The 27,867-nt window shown below is 37.0% G+C and overlaps 1 protein-coding gene across 1 annotated transcript; it reads left to right on the top strand.

Annotated features, from left to right (window-relative positions):
• The first annotated feature begins 76 nt into the window (after positions 1 to 76).
• Positions 77 to 27,867, top strand: LOC5578897 (aminopeptidase N). Its single transcript, XM_021838124.1, has 5 exons — positions 77 to 753; positions 25,462 to 26,114; positions 26,171 to 26,252; positions 26,313 to 27,458; positions 27,523 to 27,867. Exons 1-5 carry the CDS (start codon positions 146 to 148, stop codon positions 27,737 to 27,739), a joined length of 2,706 nt encoding a protein of 901 aa, XP_021693816.1. The 5' UTR covers positions 77 to 145; the 3' UTR covers positions 27,740 to 27,867.

Genomic DNA, 27,867 nt, shown 5'->3' on the forward strand with positions numbered 1-27,867 from the left:
GTTAAAAGTGGATTTTGAACAGATAAGATAGAAAGCCTTCTCTTCCCTTGTATTTGGTCCGCAAGCTATAAATGGACGTCGATCGTTACGACAAGAATTAGTCGAGCTCAGAGCGGAGACAAGGTTAAGCGTTTGGGCTATAACCATGAAGTGGAAAGAACTGTCCTATCTCGCGGTAATACTGCTAGTGATTTGTGTTCCCATTAGTGAAGCTTTCGAAAGTTTTCGCCTACCCAACACCACGATTCCAACCCATTACGATTTGTTCATCAACACCGAAATCCACAACGGCGACTTGGACTACAATGGAACAGTGAAGATAGCCATAAACATTCTGGAGGACACGAAGCAAATAGTTTTGCACAGTTCGCGAAGTACCTTGGTGAATGTCGAACTTACGAACGACAATCAACTGCCCATGAAAGTGATAAATTATGAGTTACACAATGAGCGGGAATTCCTCGTCGTGTATACGGCAGATGTTCTAAAGAGTGGGAGCCGAGTGGTGCTTGCAATCGATTTTCTGAACAGTATCAACAGAACGGATCAGGCCGGCTTCTACAGGACGTCCTACACCGACGACGACGGGACGCTGAAGTATTCAGGAGTGACCCAGTTTCAGGCATGCGATGCGAGATCGGCCTTTCCCTGCTACGACGAACCCGGCATCAAGACCATGTTCGACGTAAGAATTGCCTGCGGCATTGATTATCACGCCAGATCCAATGCCGAGATTGCGAGCATTTCCATACTGTGAGTATCGACGTTAACTGGAGACATATGTTCGAATGTTTCAAAATTTGTTGATTTGTACAACTCATTAGTACTATTCAAAAATTTATTTTTAATGTTCTACTGAGCTCTTTTCCTGGTATTACAACAGCTAGTCTTTATTGGTACAGCGTACAACATGGCTGGCCTGAAAATTTGTCTGAATATCAAAAGCTTGTTAAAGCTTGTTCTTAAGGCGGTATCGATTACCTATTAATAAATGGATGAAGACATTTTATATACCGCAATTCGGGGTGTAGTTGATCAGTGGGGAAAAGTTGACTATTCCCGTACCCACATGTATAAACTGTGGAGAGAGCTATGGTCCGATTTCAATTGCGTTCATTTTAAATCAAATAATATTTTTATTTAATAACACGAAAGAGCATGTACACTGAAAATACCTCTTCGTGTTTTATCCAAAATCTATTTCGCAAAACAATATTTCGTACATATTACGCTATTTTCGTTCACCGTACGAATTATTTGTACTTGACAGAATTTCGCGATTAGGTTAGTTTATGCAATATTCGTGAGATTCACGAATCTCAATTCGTAGATATGCGTTTTCGATATTTTTGCTTTTGTTCCTCATTTACGCTTCTCGCACTGGATGAAAATTCTCGAATACATATTCAAATAGTCGTAAGTCGAGAGAGTAATCAAACTTAGATTCCACTCTGAACCAACTTGATTATCACTTTTGTTACGTTTAAGTTTCAGAATTACAAAGTAACCATAAATCAAAACAAAATAATACTTGAGTCAATCTTACATTGTAGAGTGGTCCAGAAAACAGATTCAGGCGGAAAGATGCATTTAGAGCTTTGGGATGCAAACAGTTTTTTACAAAGTTATTTGTGTTTGTTAAGCCCTTTGTTTGATGTTATTCAAAATAGGGTGGTCCACATTATCATATAATTCAAACAGACAACATTCATATTTGTAGGAATTATGGCATACATGCTTCATCAAAGACATCAAACATTCAATTTAAAGAAAATTAACAAAAAAAAAGTTATTTTGTAGCTCTTAAATTGACCGATTTATAGCTAGACAGGTTCTCTGTCTCCAGTGTTTTCAATTCTAATATCTCATCAAAGTAGTCTATGAACCACTTTTGAAAATTTTGAAAGCACTTAAATTTAGTGAGTGGAGGAACTCGGTATCTTTTTCGTTCAAGTTTTGTAGTTTTTTCCTCGCAAAAATACGTCTACTCTGATTGGGGCAAACAAACAAAATATAATTTGACGGCATTCAAAAGACGAAATGACTTTCTTTATTTTTCTCAAAATCTATGGGTTGAACCTAACGTCGGGCATAGTGCGCTGGACAGCGGATCTGACGGACTACCCAGCGCACCATGCCCGACGTAGCTCCGACGCATAGATTTGGAGAAAATCCGGGTTTCGCGTGTCGAAAATTCCGGTTTTCAACTGTGTGAATAATAAATAAAAGAGATGTGTCATTTCTCTATATTCTATTAAAAACCTCGATGTATCATTTAGTCAATAGTTTTTTGCTGATAGATAGGAGACAGCTCTCTGACTGTTGGCATGTTTTCTTGCCTTTTTGGACTTATTTCTATAATTCTTGGGTTGTGCACAACAATCAGATGAACTCAAAATCATATTCACTTCTTATTGTTCACTATAGGGTGTCCCAGAAAGTATGGACACGATTTTGACAACGAGAATACCAATATTTTTTCAAACAAATGAATATTTTTATATTTTTGTATTTTTCTTTGGGGCATTTTAAATGCCGCTTGTGAAAATTTTGTTTGAATAAAAAAACTTTACCACTGAAATTTTTGATTTTAGAAAATCAATTCTTATCTAGCCAGCACAGACCCTACTTTTGTGTTTTGTTGGAAATTAACTAGTAATGAATGATTTTTTTTCAAAATCTTTCGATGTGGTGAGTTCAAGTACATAGTATCTACCAGGGACGAAAAAAATCATGCTCACTATACTCAATTCACTAATTTATGCCACCATCAAAGTAACCGCACCACCATTGTACCAATGAAGATGGCACAAAAGTAGATGGGCAAAACAAACAACGATGCCCGTATGTCGTTGGTGTTTTTGATTATCAAAAGCAGAAGAGTGTCATTTTTAGAAAATTGATTATCAATGAGGTTCAAATTAATTGAAAAATATGCTGCTATACGGGTAATGAAGGATCCGATGCACGGAATGGATTATATTGACGCGTCTTTAGTATGTCTCGTGCAAAAATTTCAACTTCCCGAAGCGGAATGTAAAAAAGTCAAGCTGGTTAGAATGAATATCATTTTTTGTTTCCGATTATCAAAAAGCGATTGAGTAGCAGCAGGTTTAAACGAAATTGACAATCTTGCGCAAGCGCTTTGCCAATCTTTGTTGTGTTGTCAAGGTGAGGATAAAAATTAATAAAAATCAACGAAGATTCTACCCAGCAAGTATCAATGTAGGCGAGGGTAGATTGAGTATTTTCGTCCCTGGTATCTACGACGTTCCACAATAATTTTTATTTAAAATTTTATTTGGCTTTGCTAGAACGAATCTATGACAAAAGGTCGAACAACAAAAGGCGAAAGGACAGAAGGTCGAAAGACAAAAGGTCGAAAGGACAAAAGGTCGAAAATCTTTTTTTCAAAGAAGGAAAAATTTCCCACCAAGCAAATCAGTTTCGACCTTTTGTCTTTCGACCTTTTGTTCTTTCGACGTTTTGTCTTTCGACCTTTTGTCCATAAACCGCTAGAACACATTTAAAAAAAATGGTAAAAATCGAAAAAAATCGCAAGATTATCTCTCCACAACTTCACGAAATCATAGTTTTACAGGTATTTTCAGTATTATAAAAATATTTCATTTCCAATTTACTTATGTCAAATATCTGTAATTTTGTATGGGCAACAAAAATTTTAGGTTTTTACATAATTTATTAGATATAAACGGACTTGGTTTTGAGTCTTGAAAAAACCGACCACAGCTGAAATCGGAGTATTAGTTTCTATTCGCATTTCATATACCTAAGTATATAATTTCCATTAAATATGTGGTAGTCTAATCATTTCGGCAATGATAAATATATTTTTTCAGATTTTTATTGTACGTACTTCATGACTCAGCACAAATTTCGTACAATAGAGTCGCGATTTGTGCAGAACTGATAAGAAGAGCTTCTAGAAATATAACACCATCAACAAACAGTTAGCGGAAAAATCGCTCAAAATTAAAAATCTACTCTTGATAAGTAAAGGAATAAAATGTGTAAAAATCAGATTTTTATCTGCATTGGTCTCTGAATGGCAGTATGGTAAAGTCGTGCCCATACTTTCTGGGACACCCTATAAGAAAAAGGATATGAATATAAACACTGCAAATCAGTTTGCCAACACGCAATTAGGTTTAGCTATCCAACTTTTTAAAATGTGAAACTATCGAAAAACACAAAGAAATGTTAAATACATTTACTTGAATTTTGATGCATTTACAGGCTCTGCCCTTCGAATGTGCGGTTTTTCAGTGACAGTTGGTGACAGGTTCCCTTGACTTTTGGGAGCTCGTAATCTAAGCAAGCTGTCTTCTCTCTCTCTCAGGTTTTTTGTTGGGAAATGAAAGAAAACCCAAACTGAACGCGTGCTGCTTACACGTAAAAAAAATGGCAAAATGTAGATTTACAGTCGACTCTCATCATCGCGATGTTCTACATCTCGATGTCTTTCCATATGTGGATAATTTTTTTCAGTCCCTTCATTCTGCATACATTTTTACTCTCCATATCTCGATATCCTCCTCATCTCGATATCACCCTATGCCCATTATCAAAGGTAACTAGCCTAGATTTTAGGAGTTCAAAGCAATTTACGAAGATGAAACGAAGTCTGTTTGTTTTACTGGTAACGGAGTAATTTTCAGGGGACCTTCCTTAGCCGAGTGGTTAGAGTCTGTGGCTACAAAAAGTTTTATTTCCTCTCAATCATTTTATTTTTTTCTTCAAACCATGGGAAAGTAATCTACGTCGATTAGAAAAAGTAATCGAGATTTGCTTAGTATTACGAAATTGATCGTTTGCTCTACGAAATCATTCGTTGTTTTCTGCAACGAAATGTTTCGTACACTGAAATGAATTTTATTGTAGAAACTACTGAATCCATGGTAAAATTAAGAACTGCACCAACGATTTTCAACCGACTACATTAATCTGTTAACTCTACCAAAACATAGTCAACATCACAACACAAGAAAATTTGTTCTGTTGATTTAACCAGAGTTGTAGTATTTTTGACTAGAAACATTCTTGATTTGAGAAGTTTAGCATCATACTTTTGACCACACTGTGTTGTACGGTGGGTGTCACGGATTGAAATACAATGCTTTGTAGTGGATGCTACTATGGACATAGTCAAATTTACTGCACTGCTCAGTGATTTTCACCAGATTATAGTAAACTTAACAGATTTTTGTAGTCGGTTGAAAATCGATGGTGCAGTTCTTAATTCTACCATGGATTCGGTAGATTATACAACAAAATTTGTTTGTGTGTAGACACATTTCGTAGAATAAACTAATGTTTGATGACGTCACACTGGAAAGTTGCAGCGGGAAGAAAACTTTTTTGCGGGCCGTATTTACAAGTCTCAAGCCGGGAATGATTAACCACTATCTGAAGAAGTTATCGCAAGGCCCAGGCAAGCTCGGAAGGCCTGGTATTGGAGGCACCCACAGATCCCGTTTCATTCCTCTGAAGTAAAGTGGGCTAGTGTTTTCATTTTTATGTTTCAGGAATCGAAATAGATCAAAGTGCAAGTGAAAACAAAAACAAAAACCATTAGGGGTCGTCCATAAATGACGTAGCATTTTAGAGGGGAGGGGGGCCTACACGAATTTGTGACGATGTGTGACGAGGGGGAGGCAGGGGTCGCAACTAGTAGACGTAGCATTTTGAATCATGTCGGTGAAAAATTGACAAACAGTTTTTCATCAAACTTCTTTGGTTTACTTCTTGAACTTGGGTTATTAAATGATGATTATGCAATAAAACATTAATATGATAGGTTATTTTATAAGGTTTTTTGATTTTGCTCATAAATGTAATAAAACAGATCTCATAAAGCTTTATAGATATGTGAATAGTATATTCTATTTATGTCTAATTTATTTATTTATAAATAAACAAATTGAAAGTTTAATCAGTTAATTAAAATCAATGCTTTATCGACTTGAAAAACAATGTTTTCCCATTTATCAACAAGACATAGAATTACCTAACCGTTAAGTTATTTTTTTTTTTATATTTTCTGTTGGAGCATTAACGTTATTATAATAAAACAAAACATTTACTCAATGAGTAATGCGTTGCAGTAGATCTAAAATTATCGATTTATTGCGATATAGATTAAAATGAGGACATCAAATGCGAGTGTTATCTGAACTGTCCTATCATTCAGTTTTAAAAATCACTCGTTAATACAGGAAAGGAGCATTTTTATTATTTCATTGCTTAATTATGAGTTGTGTAAGTTTATTTCAGTATGGGGAACGATAAAAAGGATTAGTTGAAACATCAATAGAGATGAAGAAATATATAAATATAAATATCGCTAAGATTTTCCTACCATTCCAAATATTACAATTATTATTTTTTCTCTATCTTGCCACTGTTTGGTGAATGGATTTGAATTCATGTAATAATGGCGTAGATCTATTCCATATAAAGGTATTTGGTTGATCATATTCACTAAAATCGGTTTCTTAAGCACGAGTAATTAAACAAAAACTTCCAATTTAACGAAATTTTTGTTCACTGCATTATAAAATATGTTCATCACTGTTGGTTTTATCAATCTGAACAAAGATTTTTTTCTTTCTTTCTATTTTCAGTTGTAATCCTGTTTAAGGTTTTCATGATTATAAAAACAAAATACTAAAAATTAAATTTAACCTGTATGAACTGGAAAGAAAAACTATTTAACTTAAACAGGAAAACAAATAAAAAAATTAGGGGGGGGGTGGTTACTTGACATGCTACGTATTTTCTAAGCATTTGTGACTAAATTTGTGACTAAATGCTACGAGGGGGAAGGAGGGTGTAAAAATCTGTGAAAAAATGCTACGTCATTTATGGACGGCCCCTCAGGGATGGTACACAAAATATGTCACGCTAAATTCCAACTTTTTCGACCCCCTCCTCCCCCTTTGTCGCACTTTTTGTATGAACCCTCTAAAAATTTTGTAAGGCTTGTCACGCTTGGCTTGTCCACCTCCCCCTCCCTTGGAGCGTGACATAATTTGTGCATGACCCCTTAAACAGTGCCTCAAACTCATATTTGTACAGGGAACTGTTTTCACATCAAGTTGGTAGAAAGCTATCCATAGATATATTGACTTCGAAATACTTCATTAATGATAAACCTTTATTATCGAGAGAGTATTTTAAATTCGTTATATCATTTGATCAGTATTTACCAATTTGATGTAAAAACAGAGCCTTGTACGCACACCAATTTGAATCTCTGTATTCCTCCCAGCATATCGTATATTTTGTGAGATGTACGAGTCCATTTCGTCGAATGCACTAAAATGCTAGCTCTTTTTACGAATGATGCAGAAAACAACGAATAATTTCGTAGTTCAAACGAACGATTTCGTTATATAAAACAATATATATGTATTTTCAGTGTAATTGCAACTACTTTAGCAATTTTTCCCGCTCAAAAAACGGCTATGTCATGTTCAAACTTTGATTTGAAAATTGGGTCCATGAATGAATCTTGACACTTTTGATCATGTTTGATAAGCGAACATCAACAAAAACACCAAAGGGGTTTTAGTAGTTCCTATCTGACATTTCGGAAGGGACACTGAAAAGATAATTCACCCAACATTTGAGTTTAAGCCGAGGGGTGGGACAGAATCTAAAAAAATATGTTTTGTACTTAAACCAATGGAAAACATTAGAAAATTGAGTAAACATGGTCAAAAACATACCATGTTCCACATAACATATGTGGAACTTAGAAGCGAAAGCGAGATGAAAACTTGTACCCACTTTCAGCTGCTGGCAAGTGGTATATGTATAGTATAGAAGACACCGAACTGTCATTGCCAATGGTAAACAAAATTTGGAACCATGGGTAGGACAAACGTTGGCAAATATTTTGTGCACAGTGAAACTTAGAAAAATTTCAACCCTATGGAATCCTAGACTGGGGATTTAAACTGACTATATTTGAGGGGCTCAAACACAAAGGGGTGTAAGCGTCAATTTAGTCGATGTGTGTTTTTTTGACTATCATATTGTTCGTTTAGTTAAGGAATAGATTATCGTGCACATTTTCAACGTGGAAAAATAAATACTCACATGTCAGTTTATATGGCACTTTCATAGAAGCACGCACCTTGCATTCAATGTACAATCCAACATAATGCGTTACATGTGCGTTACTTGTTGGTTTTGTTAGCTATGACGCAATCCAATATATGGCAAACATGGTGGGAGAATATTTTGGTGTGACAAAATAATTTTGGTGTGAGTCTATTAGAGGGCAAAATCCTCAATACAATTAGTATAAAATGAAAACTTCAAAGTAGATTTTCTCAAAACTAGTTTTTTTTCACTGGCACCCCTTGCTTCCAAACCCCTTCATTTTACCCTTTAGTCGTTACCACAAGACTAAAAAGGCTTTCCGTCTTTACTGGGCTAGATAAGACTGAGTGCTTTAAAAACTAGGAAATTAGAGACCACTTGCCTGCAAACGGAGATATAAAAAGAATCATATGGTGGTCGACAAGATACCAAACAGGAACCAAGAAAAAAATGAAACCTTATAAGAGCCATGAGAAAAGAGATTTATTCTTCATAGTTTCAGAGCAGACTGTTCAAGACCTGACACATTTTTGGAATAACTTAATTTTCTCTAGGAATTCTATCTGCATTTTTTGTCAGATAAAAAATTCAGATATTACTCCGGAAATTTCTCAAGGAGTTTGACGAATTTTCCCAATTTTGGATGCCTCAAGAATTCAACTTCGATTTACTCAAGGAGAACCACAGACATGGAATATCTCCAAAGATTGTTTCAGGAATCATCAGAATTCCTCCGAAAAATCTTTGTGAAAGAAAGTCCTCTCTAAGATTCTCTAAGATTTTATGCAGTGATTAATCCATCTATTTCCTTGGGACATCCTGCAAGGTTTCCGGTCAAAACCGGCATTTAAATCAATAAATTCTCCAGAAATGCCGCCAAGAGTTTTTAGGGATTCCCTATAAAACTGTCTTTTGGAATTTATATAAGATTGCAACTAGAGATTTTCTAAAAATACCTTTAGCAATTGCTCCAAAGATATCTTCTTAGGTTTCTGCAGAAATTCCTCCTGTGCACTTTGAGATTTTTTCAAGTAAGCCTTGAAAGTTTTTTTTTTTCAAGGAATGTGTCCAGAATTTTTTTCTGAAAAATAAAACCATGAGGCACTTTTAAAGAATCCCTTCCACATAAAATAAGTGGAAGCTTCAAAGTCACTCTGTATTAACAATGATCTCTGAAATAACGCCAGGACTCTTGATAAAGTTTTAGAAGAGTACCAAGATAATTTGCTAAGATAATCAAAATAATCAATCGAGTCACGGGATAGTATTTCGCAGGGTTTTCTAAAGGAATTTCTCGAAAGGCATTGGACAGAATCTCTATAGAGAATTAATGTTGGAATGAACGGGGGATTTATTGGGAAACTTGTTGGAGTAAATGAAATATCACCGGCATTCTACCGAAGTGCTACGCCGACGAAGGCAATCCTTATGCGTCGGCGAAGCACTAAATTAGAATGCCGACGCCGAACTTCTAATTGTCACTTGAATTGTCAATACGTTATCTATGATTAATGTCTATACAATATCGATCAATGCATTGGTGGCATAACTCTTTTGACATTTCAATTTCCTTATACCAGCATGTAAATATTGAAGTGGGTGCCACTTTTTGAGCTCGAGTTCCACTTATGTTATGTGCCAAATCTTTTGCATAGCATATCGATTTATTTTAGGAAACCTATCGCAGTAATTGATCAACTTCACCCCGGAATAAAAAAAATGGGTTCTTAAAAATATTTTTATTATTATGGTAATAGGGTAGGTGTAACAGTTATGGACATAGTGGTTCCCTATTTCGCCGTACGTGATTACTTTAATTCCTTCAAATTTTGAAAATTTTTGTGTGTTGTAGAAGTTAGATTTAAGATATATCTTGGTGTTAAAACATTCAAAAAGATTTTAAATGTGAAAGTTGACAAAATTTTCTATATGGCCAAATAGGGAACCACTATGGCCATAACTGGTACACTTTTTTCTATTTTGTAAAAAAATACGTTTGCATAATTCGATAAACATTCAACCAGTACAGGTTTTAAAAATATTTGGATGATAATACATGGATCCTACTAGGAATTATAAAAGAGAATGGCACAAAAGTGATCAACTTCACCCCATTTTACGGTACTTACATTTGGTTTGAATGCACTCAATGTGATTTTTGAAAGGTTGTTTTTATTTTACATGAGCCCTAGCTACTGAACTTCATCTGTGTAGGAGAGAAAACCAGTGTTGATTGCTTGGTGGTTTGAATACTAATGAATATTTATTCTCTATCATCTATCTCTACAGTTGGTCAAGACTACTAAGATTGACCTAGCTTACTAAGATCCTACATTCTCTCCCTTTTATCAATATAGAAAACTTATGCTTAATTTGATTTTAAAGTGTACAATTCATAATCATCTAGGTATTCGGGTTTCCGTTTGATTCTGTTGGTTGATTTTCTAGTTGATGGGACTACCGTGTCAATTGGTCGCTTACGGCGCGTCTCTTGCACTTTTTCTTCATATTTACTTGATTTGGATATTTCATCTAATGCACCGGATTGTTGAAATTCTGCATTTTGTTGTAGAAGCGGATTAAAACAAAATAGTTTCTTTGCGTGATTTACGTGTCTGTTACAAATAACACCAGAATCCATATTTCGCAAATGTAATCTTGTTCCTTCTCGTTGAACAACTTCATATTTTTGTGGACTGAATGTAGGTGTCAGCTTATTCTTTTTAATCATGTTTTTAATTACAACTATATCTCCCACATCGATGTTCGACATTTTCGCTCGTCGTTTCTTAATGGTATAATCTCTTCCTTTTTCATTAGACGTTTTGTCATTATCCATGGCTTGGCTGATGTTTACTTTCCTTCGATCTCCTAGAAGTCTGTCGCGAATATTCCAGCCGAACATAAGCTCGGATGGAGAATAATTTGTAACTGCATGTGGAGTAGCACGATAAGTATGTAGGAAGTCTTGTAAATAAGTTTTCCAGTCTCGACCCATGGTTACGCTGATTTTTATTGTTTTAAGTAACGTACGATTTTGTCTCTCAACTAAACCATTTTGAAATGGAGCATAAGGTACAGTATGGCATACCGTAATTCCATTTGTGTGACAAAATTCCGAAAATTCTTCCGAAGAAAATGGTTGACCATTATCACACACAAGATGTTCTGGATAACCAAATCGAGCAAATACTTCAAGTAGCTTAGTTATCGTGTTCTTTGCTGTCATTGATGACACAATGACAGTTTCGAGATATCTGAAGAATATGCATTAAGTAAATAAATATTTATAAGCTTCTTTAAATAATTTACCTGGAAAAATAGTCTGTGATAACCAAAAGATGTATTCCATTTACAACTTCGGTAAAATCAATAGCAACCTTCTTCCATGGCCCGTTTGGAATTTCTATTCTAGAAATCAGTTCTGTATCTGGAGCTGAGACAAGCATACATTCCGTGCAATTATGAACGAAATCATCTACCATTTGATCCATTCGGGTCCACCATACTTTGGTTCTCAATCTTCTTTTCATGGATGATATTCCTAGGTGGGGGTTGTGTGCCAGTTGCAATATTTGAGTCTGGAGACATCTTGGTATCACAATTCTTTGATCCTTCATTAATAAGTCACCATTGCTAGTTAGGCTATCAGCTATCTTCTTATACCGGTGTAAGCTCTTAGGCCATCGTCTTGGATGGAAAGGTAATCATTTGATTATCTCTTGCAGTTCTATGTCTGTTTTTGTGGCAGCAACAATTTGATCAACAGAAATTTATATAGGACAAGAACTATCAGCAACCGCCCTGATGATTCTTTCCGATTCTTCGTCGAAAGAGTTTCCTTGTTCTGGTGCAGATTGACATAATCTAGATAGTGGATCGGCTATATTGCTTTTACCTGGTAGTTTTCATCTTTCTATTCGTGGAGAAGGCTTAACTCTTTCTCCAAAAATGGCAACTAGTGGTTTATGATCAGTCACTAGCCAGAAGAATTTTCCGTAAAGATAGTAGTGAAACTTTTCACATGCCCAAACGAGTGCTAATGCTTCTCGTTCTGTTTGTGCATATCTTTGTTTTGTGGCTGTTAAAGTTTTGGAAGCAAAGCAAATAATACGATCTTCTCCTGATGTTCCACGTTGCACTAATACAGCACCAAGTCCTACAGGACTACCATCCGCGATGACAAAAGTTTCATCATTTGGGTTGTAGTATCCAATTATTCCGTCTCTGAGTAAGATCTGTTTTAGCTGATTAAACTTTTCTTGGTGTTCAGATTCCCAAATAAACGGAGTTCCTTTTCTTGTCAGCAGATTAAGAGAATATGTTATAGTTGATAGATGAGGTATATATCGATCAACAAAATTGATCAGTCCCAAAAAAAAAACTCCGTAGTTCTTCAGCTGATTTAGGTCTTTCCATTTTAGCAATTGCTTCCAGCTTTGTTCGTGATACAGAAATACCTTGTTCAGAAATGTGGTATCCAAGGAAATCGGTTTCTTTAACGCCAGACTCCACTTTGTCTAAATTCAGCAAAACGTTATATTGACGCAGGCGTCCATAAACTAATTTTGTTCGAGACATTAGTTCTCCATCATCTTTTGCAGGTATCAACACATCATCGATGAACACGATAAGCCATGGAAAATTGGCGAATATCATATCCATAACTTTTTGAAACAATTCTGGAGCAGCTGATAGCCCAAACATTAGTCGCTTATACCTCATCAACCCGATTGGAGATATAAATGTTGTGCTGTAGCGACAATCTTCTTTCAGCATAACTTGATGAAAAGCTTGCTTAATATCAAGCTTTGTAAAAAAATTGTTTCCATCAATTTTCCTCGACATTTGTTCGAGTGTTGGCAAAGGATGCATCTCACGAATTACAGCTTTATTGGCTTCTCGGAGATCAACAATTATTCGTACTTCACCCGAAGATTTGCGTTTTATGAGCATGGGTGAAACCCATTCGGAAGCTTCGTTCACCCGTTCTATAATATCATGTTTTTCAAGTTCGCTCAATTTCTTTAGTGTTTGCTCTTCGGGTGGATATGGAATTCTGCGTAAGCTTTGACGTACTGGTGGAACAGTTTCATCAATTTATATGCATACTTAAATTCCTAAGTAATTTAAATTTGAATATTTTATTTATTTCATGTTTGATAATAATTTACAAAAATTAATTACATACCTTTCATACAAGGAAACGCTTCGTTGTTAATCTCGTACAGAAACTTCACCAGTCCCAACTTGACGGCTGTGTTCCCGGATAGGAGTGAACACTTACCATCGCGGACCACGTAAAACTTCGTCTTGAGAATAGTTTCATTGAATTGAACGTCAGTTTGAACTTCTCCAAGCACCGTTAATGGTGTGGTCGATCCATAACTGTTGAAAATCTTGTTGCTGCCTTTTTTCACCTCATACGCTTCGAATCCAACACGCTTAAGTATTTGCCAGTCTGCATAGCACAAGATATCTTCATCAGCACCAGTGTCGATAACGAAAGTCAATGGTACACCGCCAACACTGGTCAAAACCTTCACTTTCTTTTGGATCTGCAACTTGTTCATGTACTTCCCTGACAAATCGCTTCTTCTTAATCATTTGGGGAGCTTGTATTGGTCCAGTGTTCTTCTTTTTCAGGAAACAGCATCGTGCAAAATGTCCAACCACTCCACAGCTCCGGCACTTTTCGGATTTCGCCGGACAAGCAGGATCGTTTGATTGATGACAACTATCGCATCGGATACATCTTGGGCGGTGTTGATTTTTAATACGGGGTTGATATTAATGGTGTTGATTTTCAGGATGGATTCGTCACATGTATCAGTTCGGAGTTTTGTTAGGTCTGGTTTGGGGGTAGCTTCAATTTCCCAAGTAGCGAGTTGGTGATCCACAGACTCAAGTGTTCGGCCAACTGCCAACAATTGATCCAAAGTGTGGTGCTTTTCTAAGCATTTCCGTCGGAGCTGTTGATTTTTCGTTGTTGCATTTACCTGATCTACTATCACGCTATCTGTCTGGTCACCAAAATCGCAGTAGCTTGCTTGTTTCTTCAGACGAATGACAAACGTGTCAAGTTTCTCGCTTGGGCTAGGCAGCATCTGTCGAAACTTCTGTCGTTCGTACGTTTTCGAAACCCTTGGAACAAAATATTCGTCCAGCAATTGCACCGCAGCTCGATAACGATTGCCCAGAATGTGCTCTTCGTCGGTCTGAATCTTAGAGATGATTTTCCGCACATCTGGTCCACCAAACAGCATAAGGGATTTGAACTTCTCTTCATGGTCCTCTACGTCCTTCCACGCTAAATAAGCTTAAAAATGCTCTCGCCATTTTTCCCACCGCAACGAAGTTGGACCGTCGGCATCTTCAACAAACGGCGCAACTAGCGGGCTTACCTATATAGAGGAACATGACTTTGTATTTGTAAAATACACCCACGACTGGGTATCACAAATTTCAACAATAATTATGGTGTAACGGAATATTTCACACAGGCTTTTCCTATAATTTGCTCAACCTTATACAATCAAGATCCTTAAGGTGTCTTGCTCAAAATTATAATCATTGCACTATTCTTCGCTCAACCTTCCATTATGAATCACCCTGCATACTTGCCAGATTCCATAACTCTTGGTTTCTTGCTATGAGAATTACCATCAGTCCAGAAAGGGCTTATTGAAATAAGAGTATCAAGGACCTCAATGACCTCTTCAATTCCAATAATCACAACCACTCTTCTTTCGACCATGGTTTATACGTTTCTATTCACGCAGACATTCAATGAAGTGGTCTCGCCACCTGTATTCCGGGTTCTAACAAAATTCACAGTGCATGGTCTCAGAATTGATCTTTTGCTCCGGGTTCCGCAAAATAAAATTTAGCGTACTTCATCCCTAAAAGCAGCATCACAAAATCTCCATCACAGTGACATTTATATTAGAAACCATTCCTAAGAATACCAGGTATCTTTCCCCTTGGGGACAGCCTTGTGATCCGTTATATCAACATCGAGCTCTATACTTATCATTGGCCAAGCCATCGGTGTCGATTTTCCAAATTTTCCTGTCGTCGCCAAATGTAGGAGAGAAAACCAGTGTTGATTGCTTGGTGGTTTGAATACTAATGAATATTTATTCTCTATCATCTATCTCTACAGTTGGTCAAGACTACTAAGATTGACCTAGCTTACTAAGATCCTACAATCTGACCAATTTATTGGGATCTTTCTCGATGTGACAAAATGTCTACTTGAAGGATTCAAATAAAGTGCTTTTGGTTTATATGGGAATATTATAAGTTGAATTTTGGAAGCATTAGGAGAAATCTTCCTTGTTTGCAAGTATGAAGGAGGAAACTTTTTGGCAATCTACTACAGATGACACGCATGCTTCGTCCTTCGGAGCTTCTTAATAATTCTTCTCTATTTTTTTAACACTAGGAGCTCTGCTTTCAAAATAGTAAACCGAAGCCCTAGGATTAGTAGCATCTATATAGATTATCGACTATATATCAGAGATGGACCGATTTTTGAAATTCTTTCACGTATATCATGTCCATATCCTCACCTTTTGTACGAATGGAAAACAAATCCTAGGGGTGTTCACATTTCCCCAATAGCAATTAAATCAATACATTTTTTTTGTTACCTGAAACTGCATGAGAATCGTGTCAAATCTTACCGAAAAAGGGCTGCCTGGCGGTGAAGATTCTGATTGAGATTTTCTAGCTGATAAGGATTTGAGATACAGACAATTGAATAAAATTTGTCACTAGCGCCACCTAGTGGATGAATTCTCATTAAGATTTTTCTTCGCCAGATAGCCCTCAATCTGCTGAATATCTTTGCCGAAGGCACCAACCTCTTAGCTGATGAGGATATTGAGGTAGAGAAGGAAGAAATTTTCTTGTAACTAGTGCCACCTAGCGGATGAATTTCCAACCAGACTCTTTAACACCAGATAGCCTTTGATCAGCTTTGCCGAAGACACCAATCTTCTAGCTGATAAGGATCTTGAGATACGGTTGAAGAAAATATGTCAGTTGCGCCATCTAGCCGGTTTCTCAATCTCACCGTAAAAAGGTCTCACCGCTCTTGATCTACTGAACAGCTTTGTCGAAGACACTAGCTGATAGGGATTTTGAGATACAGATGATTGTATAAAATTTGTCACTAGCGCCACCAAGCAGACGAATTCTCAATCAGATTTTTGTTCGCCAGATAGCCCTTATCTGTTTAAAAGCTTTGCCAAAGAGATCAACTCCTAGCTAATTTTGATTTTGAAATACACGCTATTAAAGACAATTTGTTACTAGCGCCACCTAGCGGGAAATTCCTAACCAAATTATTCATCGCCAGATAGCTCTTGAATGCTGAAAAACTTTTTCGAAGAAACCAACCTTCTAGCATGTTTTGATGTTGAGATATTGAGACCTCAAACGGTCAATAATGGACCCCTCGTGTCCACACTATTTCCGTTACCTAGAAAAGGGGGAGGGGTCAGGGTGGATGTCAAATCCAAGAATTGTAAGATCAACTAACCGCATTTACTTTAAAATTTATTTCAAATCAATTGATCAAGGCCATTTGAAAATTCAAGGCTCGTTTCGGGCTTTTATGGGTCAAACAAATGTTGGGTGTTTTAAATAATCACTATTTCTATTCAAACATGTTCAATGGTTTTCTACATTAAAATTATTGTTAGAAAAAACTTGTATATACAGCAAATAGTTGCAAAAAAATAGCTTTTTCTGTAAACGAAATTTTGAGAGTAATCAAAAATTTCTATTTTATCCCAATTATTTACACTTTCTACTCAAACATACGCACTGTTTCTGTACAATCAAATCATGTAGAGAAACTACATGTCATCGATTTGAATATCGATTTAAAGACAATAATTATAATAAACATATATTTCCGTAATTAATACGCAGAAGAAATTTTGAGTGTATCCAAAAATTACTATTTATATCCAAATATATTCATTCAATTTCGAAAAGCTAAAAAAATAATTTAGAGGCAAGCAGCATGAAAATTTAGTTTTTTTTTTGTAGGTTTTTGTGAAGGAAAATTTTGAGTGTTATCCAAAATTTATATTAAGAAAAATATGTATTTCTTAGTTTTTCCCAGTAATTTAAATTTTGAGAATAATAAAAATATGTCAGGTCAAGCATGTTCTCTGCAATTCTACAAGTAAGTTTGTGTCAAAAAATATCATAAATGTATGATTGAAAAACATTGCAAAACATCCCTTTGACCTAGAACTTTCCTTTCAAGAGATAAAACAGAACTAGATATTATCTAGATCAAATCCAAAGGGATCAACACATAGTGCATCTTATTCCAAAATACTTTGTCGAAGATTCCAAACCTCTAGCATGCATATCAAGAGCTCTAAAGGTTTTGGCATGCGAAACACGCGATCTTCGCAATTATGAAATATGTTTTTGCTTAACATCAGGGGTTGAATCCAGAGAAAATTGAGAAAATCTCTCACGTATCGCTCTCTGTAACTATCATAACATGCTGCACATTATGAGAGACTGTTCATCGTATACTGCTACAACTTTGATCAGATTGGGGGGATAGTAGTGCATGATAAAACCCCTCTAAACACGCTCCAAGCTATTGGAAGTTCGTGGATGTTTATCGTGCCAGTAAAGAAAACCACCTATCCCCAACGGTAAACAAGCGAGAAAAATGGATTTTATCATCGCTCTCTCTTTGGGGCTCTCGCTCGCTGCTTCCATTTATCAGACTTGTTACAACTTGCGATACATTGACGATCCTCGGTCATTCGAATGTGAGAAACCTTAAATCATTACATTTACGGTAAAATTTTACGCGATTCCCATGCCGCTTTAGGCTGCGAAAAAAATATATTGGTTTATTTGCTCTAATAGAAATTTGATCACTCCTAAAGATATTTTTTCCCTGCCATACTATGCTACGGAATGTGGAAATGAAATACGTGGTAAAATTTTGAAAACCGTTGTGGCACATGGCTGATTGAAATTTAAAGTACAGCCAGCCCTGTCGTCCTGCTTAGTCGCGCTTAGTCGACGATTTTTTTCCTTAACGCCCTTTGGGACATCAGTTGAAAATTCAGGCTGTATCATCGACTTGAATTAACTTAACTCTGTTGCATTTAGATCAGGTGCAACTAAACGCCCTGTGTAACATCAATCGAAATTGTCAAGCTGTATCAACGCCCTAGAGCATAGTTTCCCAAACTGTGGGTCGCGACCCCCAGGGGGGTCGTAAGGTAGTCTCTGGTGGGTCGCGAAAAAAAATCATATTTTCTATCTATTTTCTTCGTTTTGAATGTTGGCACTTCATAAAAATCTTTATATTCATAGATTTTATTTAGGTCAGTGGACACATCTTAACTTTTTCTGTCAAAGTTGTCAGGTCGAAACAAATTTCCAATTATTAAAAGTATATTTGGAAACTTCAACAAAAAAATAAATATCGTAAAATTGCTGTTATACTGAAATGTCCAGCTTGGAAATTGTATACTGATAGCAGGCTAAAAACATTATCACGTTCTTAAAATAATTGTGATTTAATTGTAAAAGTTGTTTAGTTTTTTGGCAAAAAAATGATTGTATATGATAATTAGTCCTTTAAAATTAAATATTCTTTAAATTTCTATTAACCTCTCGTTAAAAAGTAGTTTATTTCGACGGTAAAGTAAGAAAAGAATGAAAACTAACGACTTTCAAACATTTCATTCTTCTAAAACTCCAACTCAAACTAAAACTTTCAACTGATTTTGAGCATGTTTATCGCGCCTTGTCATTAATTATAGACAAAGTATCGAAAGACAATGAAAGTTACAATAAATAACTCATTTGTACAATAATTTCTCTCTGGTGGGTCGCGAAGAAGACGCATGATGGCTGGGTGGGTCGCGCATCCAAAAAGTTTGGGAACCTATGCCCTAGAGTAAATTGACCAATTAGTTCAGTTGCGTTTAACGCCCTGTAGGATATTATTTAATAATTACAAGCTATATTAACGCCCTGGAGTAGTTTGACTTTATTCTATGTAGATCAGGTGCATCTTAACGGTCTGAAGACATCAATTCCTAGTTGTATCAACGCCCTAAGTATTTTGACGTTGCTCTACGTAGATCAGGTGCAACTCAATGCCCTGTATGGCATAAATCGATCCATCCGTGTCGACGCCCTGGAGTAGCTTGACTTTATTTTACATAGATCTTTGCGAGATCAAGACAACGCCCTGTAGAAAATCAATTGAAATTTTCATGCTGTATTAAAGTCCTGGAGTAATTTGATCTTATTTCATGTAGATCAGGTGCATCTTGACGCTTTGTAGGACATCAAATGAAACTTCTTAGCTTTATTAACGCCCTGGAAAAATTCGGCTTTATTCCACACAGACTTTTGCGAGATGTAGAGCATCTGAACGCTCTGTAGAAAATCAATCGAAACCTACGTGCTCCAGGGCGTTGATACACCTTAGAGTAATTTTAGCTTATTCCATGTATATCAAATACGACTTAAGGCGAAGTAGGCCATCATTGAAATTTGTACGCGCTGTTGATGATTGTTGCTAATTCATCTCACGATTTCGAATAAAACAAAATCAGTTGGTTTTGCGTTAACACAACTGAAAAAGTATCAGCATACTATATGTATGTTGGCGCGTACAGTGATATTTTTTCAAGTCAATATAAACTACCAAGAATGAGTTTTTTCACTTTGAAATTGCACGTTGTAAAGTCATCATTACTGCCAAAACGAATGACGGGCTACTTTGCCTCAACATCCTGTAGAACATTAATTGTAAACTCTAAGCTAGATCAACGCCCTGGATTAATTTCACCTTTTTCCATGCAGATGAGGTACATGTGACCGCCCTTTAGGACTTAATTTGATAATTCCAAGCTGTATCAACGCCCTGGAGTAAGAGTCCACAAAGATCCTGGCGAGATCTGAAGCATCTTTACGCCCTAAAGCAAGTCTTGCTTGTATCAAACCCCTACGGTCATTCGACTTTATCCCATGTAGATCATGCGCACCTCATAGCCTTGTATAACATCAATCGAGATATTCAACGCTCTGAAGTAATTTGATTTTGCCTCAAATAGATGAGCTGTATCTTAACGCCCTGTAGGACATCATTTAATGAATATATTGCTGTATCAACGCCCTGGAGTAATTTGTCCTTATCCTATGTCGATTGTGCATCTTAACAATTGACCCAAGAGAAATTTGACAGTATTCCAAATAGATCAGGTGTATTTGAACGTCCTGTATCAAATTAAAATTGGTCCTACATCAATTAAAATTGATAAGCTATATCAACGCCCTTGAGTTATTTGACTTTATTTCACCTATATCTTTGCAAGATCTAGAGGAGCTAAAAACCGCTTTGGAAAATCAATCGAAATTTCCATGCTGCTTCAACACAGTGAAATTATTTGACCTTGTGTTATGTGGATCAGCTGCATCTTAACGCCCTGATTAAGATCAATTGCAAACTCTAAGTGGTACCTACGACAAATTTGACCTTATCCTATGTAGATAAAGTGCGCCTTAACGCCCCAAATCAATTAAAAATTCCAAGCTGTATCGACGTTCTGAAGTAATTTGATCTTATTTCAAGAAGATTAGGTGCATCTTAACGCCCTGAAGGATATCAGTTGTAAAATACAAGCTAATACCGTCAAACGGGGCTTCTTTTGACATTATTTCCACATTCTTCAACTTTGAGGATTTGTAGCTCTGTGAATAATGAATATATTTCGATAATTTTTGCGCATATTTAAGTTGTATTTGTAAGTAACCAATGTGCAAAATATGAGGCAAATCCATCAATAAATAAAAAAAAGTTGCTTGAATAGCGAAAAAAATGTGTCCTTCAAGACAAAAAAAGGGGCTACTTTGGACACTTTTAGAAATTAATACGTTTTGATAGTGAAATGATTTTTCATCATAAATTTCAAACTGATTCTATTGATTATCGTTCATAGTGATGTTTTCGAATGTTTTTCAATGATATACATAATTTAGAAAATTGTAAAGCTTGAAAAAACTACACATACCTATACAATACTTTTTACAAAAACATGCTATTCACAATTTTTAGTTTGCATGATGATATGTTTACTTCGTTTTAAATGTCAGCTAATAAATAGCGACTTATGCTTGATTGTTCAAGTTGATGCAAACGAATTGTGTAATTACCAGGCTTCCGAATTCTCACTCACTCTCACGATAATGGATTTATCCCTCACAGCAATTTTCAGCGATCAGCTGCCTTGGGATTTTATCCGTCCACAAAACAAAGCGAAAATAGATAATTGCACATTTCCGCAGCTGCGAGAAGTTTGTTTTCTCTTTCTCCGATCCATGGAGATTTTTTCCTGTATCCATCGCCACGAGCAGCAGTTGCTTTTATGCACCAAATTAACCACTCCTTTCGTCAAGTTGGTGTGGTAGCATGGTTAGCGTGCACGCATCGCGGTTGTTTTAAGCAATGTTCTAGGTTCGAATCCCATCGCCGGCATTAGTTTTTGTTTATCCACATAGTGATAATTCTCCGGAGCAGTTGGTGAGCGAAAATATGATGGAGTGAAAATCAAATTATCCACAGAGTGGAGTGATTTTCGGTTATCCACCATCGTAGCTCCAGGGAAAATTAGTGTGAGCGATAAAAGATGTTCACGCGAGGAAGCGAAAAAAGCATTCTCCTTACGTGCGAAAAATCGTAGATTTCGCATCATTGATACGAAAATTCAGAACCCTGGTAATTACCAAGTACTGCGATGAATAATTAGCTTTGTACAGAAATATTCGTTCTGATTCTTAATGTTATATGAACGATATGTAGAAGAAGGGCCCAGATAGCCGTAGCGGTAAACGCGCAGCTATTCAGCAAGACCAAGCTGAGGGTCGTGGGTTCGAATCCCACCGGTCGAGGATCTTTTGGGGTTGGAAATTTTCTCGACTACGAGTATCTTCGTACGTGCCGCACGATATACGCATGCAAAATTGGTCATTGGCATAGTAAGCTCTCAGTTAATAACTGTGGAAGTGCTCATAAGAAGCAGGCTCTGTATGTTTACAATTATTTACTTTTCTTAATCCTTTGTTTATTTTTTTATTGTGTTGTAAAATATAGAAACCAACACTTTATAATTAAATATGAGTCGTAAAATTAAGACATTTGATCATTTATTTTTATAAAAAACAACTTTCAACATAAATTTATCACAAATTTCTTTGAACCATGACGATTTGATAGTTTTGTGATGTTCCCAACAACTTTCCACGATATGTGGAAAATTCATACAATGTTTACAAAGCAAATGTTTTGTAGCTTGTGAATATTTGTTTGGACTTTTTTGGTATATTTTCTTGTTTATCCTGTTATTGTTGATGTTGTTCCAAAAAATATTCATGCCTGATTGTTGAACAAAAATTGGTTAATAAAAGTGCTGAAGACACAAAATGCCTCAGATTAATATTTATGCTGGAAATAAATCCACAACGTGAGTGTCCAAAGTAGCCCCTGGAATCAAAAGTAGCCCCGTCTGACGGTACGCATTAGAGTAATCTGACATTGTCATATGTAGACCATGTGCATCTAAACACCCTGTATCAATTGAAAATTTCAAGCTGTATCAAGGCCCTGGAGTAATGTGACCTTATCCTACCTAGATCAGCTGCATATTAACGCCCATTATGGCATCAATCAAAATTGTTTAGCTTCATTAACGCCATGGAGTTTGACCATGTCTCATTTAGGTCAGACTTGTAGAATATAAGCTGAAAATTCCAAGCAGTATCAACGTTCTGGAGTAATTTGACTTTATTATACGTAGATCGGCTGCATCTCATAGTCCTGTAGGGCATCAATTAAAAATTCCAAACTTTTTCAATGCTCTGAAGTATATTCACCTAATTCACAAAGATCATATGCATATCAACGCCCTGTATGGTATTAATCAAAATTGTCAAGCTGTATGAATGCTTTGGAGTAAATTTTAGTTCAGCTGCATCTTAACGCCCTCTATGACATCAATCGAAATTAACCCGAGCTGTATTAACGCACTGGAGTAATTTGATATTGTCTCAGATAGCTCATCTTAATTCCCTGTAGAACAATAATTTAAAATTCAAAGCTTCATCAACGCCCTGCAGAAATTTGATCATAATCCACATAGATCAGGCACAATTTTACGCTCTGTAGGACACCAATCGATATTGTCAAGCTGTATAAACACTATGGAGTAATCAGGAGCAAATTAACGCACTGTAGAAAATCAATTGAAATGTCCGAGCTGTACGACCCCTTGTCACCACTGAATTCTGAAATTCTGATATGCCTTAGGTGTGAAAAGAAAAAATATGTTAAAATTGCGACAGCATGAAACAATATCGATCGAATCATCTCTAGTAACTCTTAAAGTATGATGAGATACATGGAATTTTGAAGCAGAAAAAACATCATTTCGTATTCTTGTTCATTTTGGGCCAATATTTTTCATGCGATAGTGATGAAAATTCATTATCAAGTACTCATCAAAAACGGTTTGAAAACCTGCTGTAGTGAATAATTAACAATTCTAAAATCCTTTAATAGATCCAACGCCAAACTATTATAATAAACAATAGCGTGATATTTTGAAATCCAGGGCAATTGTTAATTTATTTGCACTTTTGTATCACTTCAAGAGCGATATATTTGTCTGAAGTTCGAACCTCTTGTTTAATCCAAAAATAAGGTTCAAACTTTCTAGATTTCCTGCTTTAAGACACCTTGAGCATTTGTTCGTGAACCTAATTTTTCGATTATATTTTTTATATAAAGTAATATAAGGGAATTAACGTATTTTCAGCAGTCTAAGCCGATGCCGCGATTCATTTGTAATTTTCTCGGACATACGCAGACAAACTAAATGTTTGTTAAATTTATGCGCTGCTCAATCCTGTCTAATATCAACTTTTGTCTGTCAAATATAACTTTTGAGAAACATTTTTACAATATTTCAAATATCTCATGTAATTGTGACTATTGCCTGCATCCTCGATTTCATCGTCAGCCTTTCCCATAAGAACTGCAGGCAAATCTGTTCAGCAATTCCACATAAGCCGCATTTTGAGGCGTATTAATTTCAATCAATGACATCTCTGGCGAAATTGTTTGTTCGGAAATCTCGTCAGGGGGAAGCAGGCATATTAGTGGATCTCTCTTACGCTAGAAGTTTGAAGAGAAGCTCATTTTTTATATATTTCAGGTATTTCTTTACTTTTTTTTTCTTTTCATAAATCGTAAAACACAAATTAAACTGAGAAAGTATGTAGCTTTCATATGCAATAATTTTGGTCATTTTAAATTTGGTCATCTTGTATTTCAACAGAAAAAATAATTTCACCATTCATGCACCAATCGTTTTTAATTTTGTGGTCACCATCAAAAAGCTTACTAAGGGGTCACCTAAATATGACATCCATCATTTGAGGGAAAAGGGTGGTCTACGAAAGTGTAACAGTGCATGTATTAGGTATTGGAAAAACCGTGAGGGGGTGGGGGGTCTAGAAATCCTGAAAAATGATGGACGTCATATTTGAAACATTCCTAAGAAAAAACTGAGTTAGAACAGCTGCAAAAACTAGGTGAGTAATGGTATTAGCCGTAGGAAATGAACGATTTTCTAAATTTATTTCGTACAACAAAGTAATTAGTAATCTTAATCAATTGCTAGTTCTTTCCTGGTGGTTATTTTGTATTATGACGCCATCTTGATTTTAAGCAAAAGTATGAGTTATTTAGTATGACGATACTTATCATGTTGAAATGACATACAAATTGACTTGAAGCAAATACTCTCCATTTTGAAAATCTATGTGAACTTTGAACATTTGTCCCTGGTTTTAAAGATATTCCGATATATTAATTGGAATGAGCATGAACACAAACTAAACACGTGCAAATGCATATTAGTTCTCATATGTTTGGAATATATATTAATTTGATACAATTTTCTTGTGAGACTCCCTCTTTAACGCCTGGGAGTAAAACCGCCCTCTGGGCTATAGCAACGCCCTCCTCAAAAGGGGATGACTAAGAAGCTAAAATTTTACGACGACAGGGCTGAGTACAGCTGATATTTGATTCCGGGGCTCCTAGTGTTAATGATCATTGACTTAGGATGTTGGCGTCTTTGTTACCATAAAAAGAAAATGCTCAATACATACATTGACGATATATTTTTCGAATAAGTTCTCTGAAATCGCGTAACGTTCTGAAGACTAAATCTGCTCGTATACACACTAACTTATTTTCAGCCCCGAAGGCAAAAAACTGGTGACCTTCCAAAGAACCCCTCGGATGCAAACCTACCTGCTGGCCTTCCTAGTGTCGGATTACACCGTGAAGCGTGACTTTGCCAACTACATGAAGAAAATAACCGTCCAATCGATGTCCCGTCCAACACATGCTAGTCAACTGTCCTTCTCACTGGATGCCTCCGTCAAGCTCATTGATGAACTGCAAATGTACTTCGATCATCCGTATGAGATGAGCAAAATCGATAGCGTTGGCATTCCAAACAACGACTTCGCTGCCGGCGCTATGGAGAACTGGGGCCTGGTAACATACCGAGAGTCGTACTTCCTAATCACCGAGTCTTCCAACGACAACAGTCGGCGATCCGTTTCTACCATCATCGCGCACGAGTTTGCCCACCAGTTTTTCGGCAATCTGATGGCACCCAAGTGGTGGTCTTACCTGTGGCTAAACGAAGGATTTGCCACACTGTACGAGTATTATCTGGCTGATCGAACGCATCCGCATTTGCTGATCAAGCAACGCTTTTCCAGCGGAGCGCTACAGACCGCTCTTTCGGCAGATGCCAGTGCAACCATTCGATCGATGACTCACTACGTGGAGACGGTTCCGGAAACTAATCGCCTCTTCGACCGGATTGCATACGAGAAATGTAAGTGGAATGATCTTCAACAAAACGATGAAATCATTTATGTTTGTTTTTTGCAGCAGGAAGTGTTCTCAGAATGATGCATTATGCACTGGGTGAAGCGACATTCGTTAAAGGCCTGAAGCACTACATCAAACAGCAGTAAGTTGAAATCTTAACAAGGTAGCGCGCAAAAATTTACATAAATACATTTCCCTCCAGTCAAAACTCTGTTGTGGTGCCGCAGAATCTCTTCGATAGTCTTCAAAAAGCAGCGGCAGAAGATGGAATGCTGCCAGCAAATGCATCCATGACAATGATCATGGAATCATGGTCCAACCAGCCAGGTGCACCAGTCGTGACAATTACCCGTCAGACTGGAACCGATGATGTGCTTTTCGAGCAGAAGCGGTTCTTTTCAACCACTCAATCAACGGAGAATAATCAGACTTGGTGGATTCCCATTTTCATGTACACCAACAGTAGTGGGGGTTGGTACGAGAAGAGTCCGCTGTTCTGGATTCCCCAAGGATCGAAGCAGGTGACCCACAAGATTTCTATCCAACAAGATGACGTATTTCTGATTAATCCAGCCCAAACTGGATACTACCGTGTTAATTATGATCAGCAGACGTGGAATAATATTATAGATAGGTTGAGATCAAATCCAACGTCGTTTGATGCCGTAATCAGAGGACAGCTGATCGACGATTCCATGAATTTAGCCAATGCCGGGCTGTTAAGCCATGATACGGCATTCCAAATCCTGGATCATCTCCGCAACAATACGGACTTTTTCGCATGGAAGTCTGCATATCGGAATATCCTGGAGCTGGAGAAAATGTTAACAGTGGATCCGGAAGCTCTGGATCTGTTCCGGAAGTACCTTTTGGAGTTGATAGACACTCTTTACGCAGACTATGGTACCGAGAAGCGCAAACACCACCACACCAACGATTACGACGCTCAACTGATCGCGGTCGATCTTGCGTGCCGTATCGGTCAACAGGCATGTCTGGAGCAAGCCATGAGCAAATTGAACGTCCTACAGCAGAGGACCACGTTGACAATACGCTCGGAAGCCGAACAGAAGCTATTCTGCCATGCACTGCGAACGGCGAAAGGCGTCGACGTGGACAAGCTTACCGAAGCGTTCGAAGTAGAAGACGACGCGCGTAGTAGAAGGTACCTCATGGATTCGCTGGCTTGCGTCGGCAGTCGCGAAGAGCAGGAACGCGTAATGGCGTTTTTGGTGGAGCAGAATCAGAAGGTCGACCAATTCTTAGAGGCTGTTGCTGAACAGAGCGGTAGTTGGATCGTCTCGATTTTCGATCTTCTATCACGAGAGCAGGCCCATCTGGATGATATGTAAGTTTTGCAGTAGATTACAATTCAAGCCGATCAATATAGTTACAGGATATTCTAATTTTAGTTTCGGCAGCAAACGAAGCATGGAGAAGCTCTTGAACAAACTTGCCGATCGGATCGTTGATCAACTGAATGCCGAACGACTGCGCCAGATGATGATGATTTTGCCCGTTTCTTCGAGTTTTGCTGCGAACATTAACAGTCGAGTGGAAGAGCAGATTCGCTGGCAGGAGCACAATTTGCCACTGGTGCGGCGAATACTTCAGCAATATGCGCTGTAACTCTAAATATGCGGGCTGTGAGCTAATTTACTATCTCTTGAAGGCTGCAGCGACTGACAAACGCTGTGCTGAGTTAAGTGAATAAATCGGTTGATGGTTAAAAGTAAAATATATTTAAAAAAATATAA

The sequence above is a fragment of the Aedes aegypti genome, chromosome 1, assembly GCF_002204515.2.
Source record: "Aedes aegypti strain LVP_AGWG chromosome 1, AaegL5.0 Primary Assembly, whole genome shotgun sequence".
NCBI lineage: Eukaryota > Metazoa > Arthropoda > Insecta > Diptera > Culicidae > Aedes > Aedes aegypti.